Source organism: Epinephelus moara, chromosome 18 (genome assembly GCF_006386435.1).
Source record: "Epinephelus moara isolate mb chromosome 18, YSFRI_EMoa_1.0, whole genome shotgun sequence".
NCBI classification, from domain to species: domain Eukaryota; kingdom Metazoa; phylum Chordata; class Actinopteri; order Perciformes; family Serranidae; genus Epinephelus; species Epinephelus moara.
Window position 1 is genome coordinate 2,369,819 of NC_065523.1, and position 10,510 is coordinate 2,380,328.

At 40.7% G+C, this 10,510-nt stretch overlaps 1 protein-coding gene across 2 annotated transcripts in view; it reads left to right on the forward strand.

The window, feature by feature from the left end:
- Positions 1-10,510, forward strand: part of trpm4a (transient receptor potential cation channel, subfamily M, member 4a) — a 166,742-nt gene that overhangs the window by 38,213 nt on the left and 118,019 nt on the right. The window contains exons 3-4 of one of the 2 annotated variants that reach the window (XM_050070235.1): positions 4,657-4,834; positions 7,262-7,442. In XM_050070235.1, the coding sequence (XP_049926192.1) occupies positions 4,657-4,834; positions 7,262-7,442 (359 nt within the window). The remainder of the gene's footprint in view (positions 1-4,656; positions 4,835-7,261; positions 7,443-10,510) is intronic. The other variant, XM_050070236.1, reaches the window with a different exon arrangement.

Consider the following 10,510-nt stretch of genomic DNA (forward strand, 5'->3'; position numbering starts at 1 on the left):
TTCAAGAAAAAGAGGATTAAGTGCTTTTTTCGGACCTTTTCCACAGCGGTTACGTTGTAAATATACTAATAAACACTCACACTGTGCCAGATTACGTTTAAATGCGCTGTGCGATTGTGTCGCTCTGAAACTTCTTCCGCTGCAGCTGCAGCATCTCATCTCATCTCATCTCATGCCGTCTCGCCTGGATCAGCAGCAATCATAATGAATGCTGTAAAACCGCAAATTAAAGCCACCGGCTTATAAAAGGGGCTGGCTCTTATTTATTAAAAATTGTTTTAGACCCGGCTACTAAAAGAGGCCAGCTGCTAATAGGCGCCCGGTTTTAAATTGAGGAAATACGGTAATAGCATTATAACCATGAGAAAGGTAGCATCCCCCCCAAAAAAAATACTACTGGTGCCTCTCCAGCCATGTCCCATCTTCTCCCCTCTAACCACTGTTGTTGCTCCCCTCTAACCACTGTTGTTGCAAAAAAAGCAGCAAAACAACAATCACTATTTGAAGTCAACTTAGCATGAGCAATAAAGACAGAAGAAGCCTTTCATAGACTTACCCCTGAATCAATTTGTTGCACCAACTCAGTCAGGGTCTCTCCCACACTTCCTCTCTTGGACTTGAAGATCGTGACAAAGCGTGGTGTGTGGCGGTCCAGGGCATCAAAAAAGTCCATCTGTAGGTTTTTGGTGACTGTCCTGTTGAACTCTGCAAACACTTACAACACAAAATAAAGAATGAGCCGATTTCTCACTCATTGTTGGTCACAGGTCGCTTAACGTGACTTACAGCTTATCATAGCTCGAGAGGGACAACGAGAGGACTCGTTCATCGGTGCACTCTGTGAGGCCACAGACCGGTGCGCAACATCAGCTTTTCAGCAGACTCACAACTGCAGTCAAATTAACACAGAGCAAACGACTCCTCTAGTCCATGTAAATTTGACTATGGCTGTGTGGTGGATTGCGGCAGCCCTAACGTTTAATGTACACACCCCAACTCATGTAACTTATTTTTCCTTCACCCACGCTGTATTGAAGGTAAAAATGTGTAACTTACTGCTGGCTACCGTTTAACGTTACACCCAACACGTAAATGACGCAGCTTCAGTTAGCTTTACTGTTAGCTTTTACAAGCAAGTTAACTTATTGTTGCTGTGGCCTCTTGTCACCCTTCACCATTTCTCCAAGGAAGACAGTGACAGTGCATTACGAACCTCATTTAACCTTGTCTCTACATCAAACACATTCATGCTGCGTTCACTGAAAATTGTAATTTCCACGTTACAAATTTCTGTCTGACCAAAATGCCTTCGTTGTCAACTTGGGAGAAACAGAAAACTCATGCTACAACATTTCAAATGTGGGACTTTCAAAGCCAGGCAACAGTTAAAATAGGTTTTAAGCAGATCATGGGATGATGGTGGGGAAACCGCCAAAACATGCCTGAACCATGGCCTGAACAGGCTCTGCTAGTCGCATATTAGCCGTTCCTGTTTGTCAGCTAGCGTTAGCTAGCTAATGCTAACGTAGTCATAGCAGGCATTAAAACACATTAACAGACAAACTTGCTTGATAACTTACCTTATTATTCTTCAAAAGAGTCGAGTCGAGTCGAAATCCAGAGTCTCTGAAGGGTCGCTGAAGGGTCTCTTCAGCAGGTCAGCACGCTGCCCTGTCTGTCTGCTGGTGGGAGACTCTATTGCGCATGCGCATTTCATCCTTTTTGAATTTAACGGTTCTCATCCCACCTCGTCACCCCAGCCTCTCATGCTACTTATTGTTGCAAGTGAGGTTAACTCAAAATAAAGTAATCTTCACTCTAAACACTAAGGGCCGAATTCACAAAGAATGAACTGCGGCCGCTGATAGCACCTTGAATTGCACTTCATTTGCACCCTCAGTTTGCTCCGTCTTAACGTCCTATTCACAAAGGATATTGCGCTAATGATATACCAGCACAAACACGCCCACCAAGTTTGGCAGCTGAGTGCAGTTTGCCCCTGATTTGCCCCTGATTGCAATAAGCCACACATGGCAAAGTATAAATGCTGGCTTTGCGCCAAGAACATCGTGGCAGAACAATGGCAGACTTTGTTTGGCAAAGTACTGAATACTGTATACCCTCATGTAGTGATGTCTGCTGGTGAGTCAGTCTAACAGTGTCGGATGGGTTGAGGCTGTGGATTTGACCAAGTTTGACCACTTTATCACTATTCCCTCTCACTTGTAGCTGTTTTTTTGTTATCTTTTGAATTTCATATGAATTATGGAACCGTTTTTTGTTCACGTTTGTTTCCCCCGTTTCGTAAAATAAATTATTGAAAGTTGCTTTTGAAGTGCGTGACAGAAGTGTGTTTTGAGAACGACCGCAGACTGTCACCTGTTCAACGCATCAGTATCTTCGAATGCCATTAAAGTAATGATGATTATAATAATAATGTCAAAATATTATTTACAGACTGATTTAACAGACGATCACTGCTGCCACGTACACTGGAAAGTCTGGGCGAGAGGCTTCCACAGAGGAGCACCCAGTTTGCACCAGCTTTCTAAAGACGTTATTTACTTCACTCAAACTGCGTGTGGCTATTAGCGCTGGTGTTAGTGAATTAGACGTTGTTTATCAATGAGGCTCATTTGCATAGAAAGGGGCAATTTTTGCGCCAAATATATGCATATTACCTCATTTAAATATGTGCAAATAACACTGGCGCACCGAGACGCAATCTGCTTGGCAGCGCAGTTAGTGGAGCATTTCACCCTCTGTGCGTGCTTTGTGAATTTGACGGTATCTGTTTGCTCCATTTTTACCGGTTTAGCGGCTGCAAAAGCCACGCAATCCTTTTGTGAATTCGGCCCTAAGTATTTTGCTTTTTTTACCATGCAATTAACTGTTACTTCATAAATACCAGTAATAACTGCATTTTGTTGATAACCTAGTAAAGTTAACTAATTTATGTATGTCAGGGCAGCTATTGGATTTTACAATGTACGTTCATCAAAAAACAAACTCTTGATTTATAAACCCCTGCTTACGCCAGTACACAGTATCTTTTTTATAAATCCTGAATCAACTTGGACTTGTTTACACGTGGACCAGCTTTATATCCCACCTCCTACAAGCCCACACTCAACCATAAACGGTCAGTGCAATGCACCTCATGAATGTCGATGCGTAGAAATGGGCCTGCTGATTAATGGTTTCTTACAGTGAATCATGGCAATAACTAAGAGGAAGGTAAAGGAGGGGGGAGGTTAGGGAGCACATATTGTAGTGGGGTAAAAAATAACAGATAATGCAACAAGTGGAAAAACATGTTGCTGCTGCAGTGAATGCAATAAGTTAATCAAATAGGACAGTGCCTGGCATTTAAAAAAGTGGTCAGATTTAAAGGTGTATGCACATTTGGAGCTCTTTTTTGTGCATTAGCAATGGTTGTTTCAACAATCTAATATATATATATTTTTTTACCATTATCTGACTAGGAGAGAGTTGTTTATGATTTCCTCCCCTCCAATATTGATTATACAGCCCTTATACCCCAAAAAAGTTGGGATGTTGTGTAAAACCTAAGTCAAAACAGAATGCAATGATTTGCAAATTCAAACAATATTTAACTGAATACAGTACAAAGACAAGATATTTAATGTTCAAACTGATAAACTATTATTGCTAATAATTTATGGATTTCACCATCTACAATCCATAACATCATCAAAAGATTCAGAGAATCCATAGAAGTCTGCATATAAGGGGCAAGGCTGAAAACCAACATTAACTGCCCCTGACCTTTGACTCCTCAGGCTGCACTGCATTAAAAACTGACATGACTGTATATGGGCATGGGTTACTACATGGGTTTAGGAACAAACAAAATCATAGTCAGTAAACACAGTTCATCGCTGTATTAACAGATAATAACAAAGTGAAGGCCTTATATCAACAACATCCAGTAACAGTGCCGGCTTCTCTGGGCCTGAGCTCATCTGAGAAGGACTGACACAAAGTAGAAAACTGTGCTGTGGTCTGATGAGTCCACATTTTAGAAGTTCAACTTCAGTTCTCAAACTATAAATATCTTATCTTTGTACTGTATTCAGTTCAGTATACTGTAGGTCAAAATGATTTGCAAGTCACTACATTCTGTTTTTGTTTACATCTTACACAGTGTTCCAATTGTTTTTGGGAATCTGGGTTGTAGTAACTTTCCATACCTGCCTGAGTGGCAAATGCTGCTCATGCCTTCGAGATCCCATAACACTGATTTTAGCCTTTTTTCACTGGCTTCCATTTGAGTTTAGAATTGAGTTAAGCTTGCACTCATTACTTTAAAAGCACTTAATACAGTATGGATACAGCTTTTGGACCCATGAGTACCCAATCTCAGATCTTCCACCAAAACTCTGCTGCAGTTTTCTGATTTAGTCTTAAAACTGAAAGAGTGGCTTGTGGATTTGCTGTCAGGGTCCCCCAAATTCTGGAACAGCCTTCCTTGTTTAGATTCAGCGTAGAGAGAGAGATTAGCTTTGTACCAGCTATGAACCACTAAGTAACTATTTCATTACCACAAATGCATTTTGAATTGACTGAGGGCATTTGAGGTACTATCAACCAAAAAGTAACGTTTGTGTGGGTTTGTTTGTTGTTGTGTGTCAGTAATGGAGCATTGTGTCAGTGTGGTGGTGTGCGGCACGTGCATGACTCTGTGGCAACAGCGGACTTCTTTGGAGCTGCCATTGTCACTCAGTGGGACAGCAGGCAGCACTCTTCAGAGTCGCCCACTGATGCCTTTGGAGAGCTGGAGTTTGCTGGTGCTGGACGCAGACACAGTCATGTAAGTGGCACGCACGCACGCACGCACGCACGCACGCACGCACGCACGCACGCACGCACGCACGCACACACACACACACACACACACTTGCTTGTCTCTATCCTCAGCTAATGTAATGAATAAAGTTAACGGTTGCAGGATGGGTGGCATGATGGATTAACGTATATTTTTAGTATCCCATGCATCTTTTTTTCTGTTATTATACATCCAATCCTGACCCAACTAAATATGACAGTGTGTTTGGCATTCACTCCCTGAAGATGTTCCTCCACCTCAGAATTGTTGAAGTTTTTTTTAAGTATGGTGTCAATCAACAAGCACTTTCAACTCATGAGGACAATGGGATTCATTCCAGGAACATAGGTGTGAACAACTATGCAATTATTAGGGCCTTTCTTAAGAACAATTTTAGGAAGATATTGGTGAATGAGACCTAGTGTTAAGATGCTCAGAAAGGCCTGTACTTTTTTAAGAGTTCAATAACATCATTTACAGTGTCAAGGTGCAACAGATAAACAAGCAGTATAACATCTGAATATAGTTTTTTTGCCAACGTCCAGGGGTTTGACTTCTTGCCCTGCTGCCGTGATGGATAAGTGTACTACAGCGTGTGGTCGGCAGGCTGTGACATCACTGTTAGGTGTGGTTACTGGTGCAACAGTGCATACCTCTGACCACACCTTAAAGGGACATTTCAGTTTATTTTAACCTGTCTCCTATCGTCCTAAATTTGTTTCAAGTGACTAGTGACTTAAAAATAATAAATAATAAATAATAATAAAAGCATGTTAGCCGTTAGCCTAGATACAGCCGGGGCGCATTAGTAGCGTCAGACCTGTTAAAACGTAAGCGAACGGGCATACCTTCAAGTGCAAAGTTAGTCCACTAAACAAGCTTTTTTCCACAAAGACCACCTCATATCGTTAGGATAAATGTCAGAGAACATATAGAAAACGACATGTAAACGTGTTGTCTTACCCTACCGGTGTGGTGCCGTGTTTGTTTATCCCTCCAGCTCTGCTTTCCAAAGCGCGTCCTCTAACTATTATTTCTATGTCACTAGTCACTTGAAACAAATATAGGACGATAGGAGACGGGTTGAAATAAACCGAAATTTCCCTTTAAAGCAACTACAAGGAACTTTCATTTTGTGTAGATTTTGGCAGACTCTGTAGACAAAAACAGTAGTGTTTGTGGAATGAAGACTGCATTTCCCATGAGCACCACCACCTCATGGCGTAAAGATTTTGATCTGGCAAGTGTGTGCATTTGTTTTGGAACAAGAAAAAAAAAAACTCATTCCATTTTTCTTTTTTAAAGTTGTTTACAGGATGCAGAGCGATGAGGTTATGTATCTATATGCGGCTATGTAAGATTAATAACTGTAATATGACGATAGTGATTGCCTGGAGTACGTTGGTCATCATGCTCATAATCACAGAAAGCTTTGAGGTGCTTGCTTTGCTCAACAAATGTTGGACAACATTAGGTACATTCAAATAATGTTACCCAAAGGGTTAGCTAGCTTTGTTTTAGCCACTAACCTTAATTCATATATTGATGTAAAGCCACATCTTGCAATGTATTTCATAAATAAAATATTACATAGCCTACCTGTCAAGGGAGGAGAGGAACAATTTGGGATCAGTTTTAAATCCTTTCAAATTCCACAAGTATCTCCATTTGTTGAAATAGTTACACAGCTGACTCATGTTTTTCGACCGTTATGCTTCTGCTTCCTTCCAACTTGCTAACGCACTACTCACTGCCAAATTTTGCCTGGGAAAATGTAAACAGGCTCTTCTGAATTTTGTGCTGTAAATCATTTCTTCTGACCTTGCAGGGAATCAGACCCAGGGACAGGCATCAAGAATAACTATATAGAAATAGCCAAGCTCCTTGCTGATGGTCTTGTAGGTCATATAGAGCATAAGTATTAAACTTAGACTGTTTTCTAACCAATTAAAACTAATTGTAGCTACTTTACGTAGAAACAGACTTGATTATTTTAACCAGAGAGGGCAGTGAAACATTACTTTTCTTTGTGGTATAATTTAGGTAACTCTTTAAAAGATACTTTGGGATCCACTGAGGTGTACGACTTATGTGTTATGTTGCTGTTGTACAAAACAGTGAAGTGTTTTATTCTGTGTGATGAAGGAACAACTGAAAACTGCAGCTAATGCCTCATGTGGACAGGTTGGTAGTCTAATTTTCTGAGACACAAGAAAGAATTTTTTAGATGGAATGTTGCCCATGGTGGACCTCTAGGATTAGCTCCCATATACATTAGCTAAACAGCATGAATAATGTTAAGGTTTTTTGGTGAACTGCATCTTTGTCTGAATATTTGGAAATTATTTGATAAATGCATTCCTTTTTCTGGTTATCTATCAGACACTACAGTCCTCTCTTTGTCCTGTCTAGTTTCTGCGCCTGTCATGTGACACATCGCCTCAGATCGTCTACACCCTGATGACAGCTCACTGGGGCCTGCCTTCACCCAACTTAGTGGTCTCGGTGGTGGGGGGTGAAGGCCATGAGAAGATCAAAACATGGGTGAGGGATGTCCTGAGAAACGGTCTGGTTAAAGCCGCACAGAGCACAGGTAAGAACCCATAGTTACCATTAGGATCAAAAGAACCCACTGAGAATGCACCCCGGAACAATTTTGTATGAAAAATTCAGAAATTGTAAAATATTGATTATATGATGTCACTTTGTTCAGGTCAGCTGTACACTTGGAAAATTTATGCAAAAATACTACAACCCTGATTCCAAAAATTCGGAACACTGTAAACCGTAATTAAAAATAGAATGCAATGATTTGCAAATCGTTTGACCTATATTTAGTTGAATACAGTGCAGAGAGAAGATATTTAGTGTTCAAATTCATAAACTTTGTTTTTTTTAATGCCTTCACACCGGCAATAGCTGTGGCCGGAGGCATTGTGTTTTCAGATTGTCTGTCCATATGTATGTACGTTTTCAATTCAATTCAGTTCAATTCAAACTTAATTTCAGACTCAGATCGGTCCATATAAAACAACATAAAAAAACATCTTAAAGACATACAAACATCCTCTCCAGTGCCTCCAAAAACTGGAAAAGTACCTAGTACTACTCATTTTAGGCAAAGCTATAGCCATAATAATTTCATTTTTTGAGACCATCAGTTGCTCCATAAACTTGTACATATCAATTCTAAGTAGAGCACCTAAGGTTGGAACACCACTGCATACAAACAACTGACTGGCACTCGTCCTAGGAAGATTCAGCAAGATTCTAAGGTTTCCTCCAGGATTTTTTGAAACTGGGGGGGAGGGCTCCGGCGATAACGGAAACTGAATGTTTTTATAAATACACTATTTATTCACTACACAACTGTAGCACAACTATATACACAACTGTAGCCTAATCTAATGGCACAGTTTGCAGCCTGGCTGAGAGCACTTTATTTTTCTTTATTTTTTGAAAAAGAGCTCTAAGGCTCTGTTGTATGAGGTGGCCCATTGATGCTTCCTGTTCCTCAGGTCTGTCCTCGCCTACACATAAAAACAATTAAAAGTGTGTTGAATACTGTTGATCTTGAATGTGCTCTTACACTGACCAGGTGTAGCATATGTTTACGCTGGATGTGTAGAATTTATTGTAAACTAGCAACAATATGTGTGTGGACTAGTGGAACCAGAAGACAGCAGATTCGGTTAAGGAGGAGAAATTATAATGATGGCAATATCAAAGGAAGACTCGGAGACGGAAATGTGCTTAATAGGTGCCATGTATTGAAGTGAAAAAATGAATAAATAAATAAATAAATAAACAAACAAATTAAAAAAAAAGAGTGGCCATACAAAATTAGATTCAATAGAAAATTGTAAAAAATCAAAATATACCAAATGCCAATGTAAGTAACAATAAAGTTGTCACTTCAAAGCTAGCTTAACGTCATTTAAGATCTGGTGCACCGAGCAATAAGTTCTTTGGATCCAAGCAAATAAATGCTGTGTTCTTTCCACTAATTCAACTGATAGTTAAACCAAAAGAAAAGAAAACATCACAATGCCATTTCAACATAAACAACCAAAATACCCCAACTCAAAACTGTTTGAAATAGTGGACCTCTTCACATGCCACGAGTTTCCCGTGTCCAACACAGTCCAAACGGGGGGAAAAAGTCAATTAGTCCAAAAGTCAATTAGTCAGTCAAGGAGGGGTTAATGTGCTGATCCAGGGGATACCTGAGTGTGTGTGTGTGTGTGTGTGTGTGTGTGTGTGTGTGTGAAGGGGGGAAAAAGAGATGAATGGGGCTGGGCTGCAGTGTGGCCTACCGCCTTGGCAGGTGAGATACTGGTTGCAGTAGATCGAAGTTCTTCTTGGTCCAGTTTAGGTTCGAATTAGCTCGCCATCATTCGTTCTTCATGCTCAAGTTTCTCCATAGTCAAAAAGCCTGGCCTTTATTAAGCAAAAGGCCTTCATTTAGCTTCATGTGCTTTCATTTAAATCCCACAAAATAAATAAAACAAAACAAAACAAATACATGTACAAGTATAGATATATATACTATACAGTATCTGTTTCATTACATTCATAATGTCCTTTTAAATGTAACCATCTGCATACAAAAGTGACACAGTTAAACTTCCATACATTGGACCAGGTTAAACTGCCATACCGTGAATTAACCCAAGCCAGGCGCAGCACCGCATTAGCCTGTCAGCTGGTGGCTAACCAGCAAATGAACAAACAACAAACTACACACTAGTGACACACATGCTACACAACAGCAGTACGTTTGTTTAACTTATAAGACAGTGTGTAAATGACTGCTGGTGATGAATGTTAAATATCTGACATGTTAACATGTGACATGAGTTACCAACAAGAGCCTTCATGCAACCAGAGTTCCTCAGCAGGGTTTCACACAGGGTAGCCGTCTACAATCCATAAAGTTAAACCATTACACCTCATGTTAACCGGTTTAAATGTTGAAACATGCGGGTAACAAACATTTCACCACTGACCTGCAGCTGCTCCGCTCTCAGCGTCCCCAGTCATCTGACTAAGCAGCGTACCCACTTCCTGTTAGTAGCGCTGAGGCTACTCCGTTGCGGCTCTGATTGGCTACTTAACTCACGTGACATTCATTCACACAGTTTCACATAATTTCACATAGTTTAGTTTTATTTACCCACTAGAGACCTGGGTTACACAGGGGTACGTCCCAAGTCCCTTAAAATTACTGCTGACCACCTTGCCTAGCCACCTTACCTAACTGTTTAGTCCCTCCCACTTAGGAAAACATGCAAGGAGTCAGGAGTTAGGAGTGAGGAGCGAGGATTGCTGATTAAGAGACATGAGACGGCCTTGCTCTGAAGCGTCACGTAAAGCGACGTCCTTTTCTGATGACGGCGGCACAGCTGGATCTGCTGCATAACGGAGCCAGCGTTTGGCGTACAACCCAAGTCACATTATATTCGCTGATCAAAGCCGTAACCCCCACCCCCCCGCCATCATGACTTTGGTCACACACTTTTGCATGTATTACCATTGTTATTGAGTCATTTGCCGAAGTTTGTCGCAATTAAAGAACGGTCTGTAGCCCTGCCACTGTCACCGTGATGAGCATCATTATCATTATTATTATCATCATCATTATTATCACTATTATTAAAT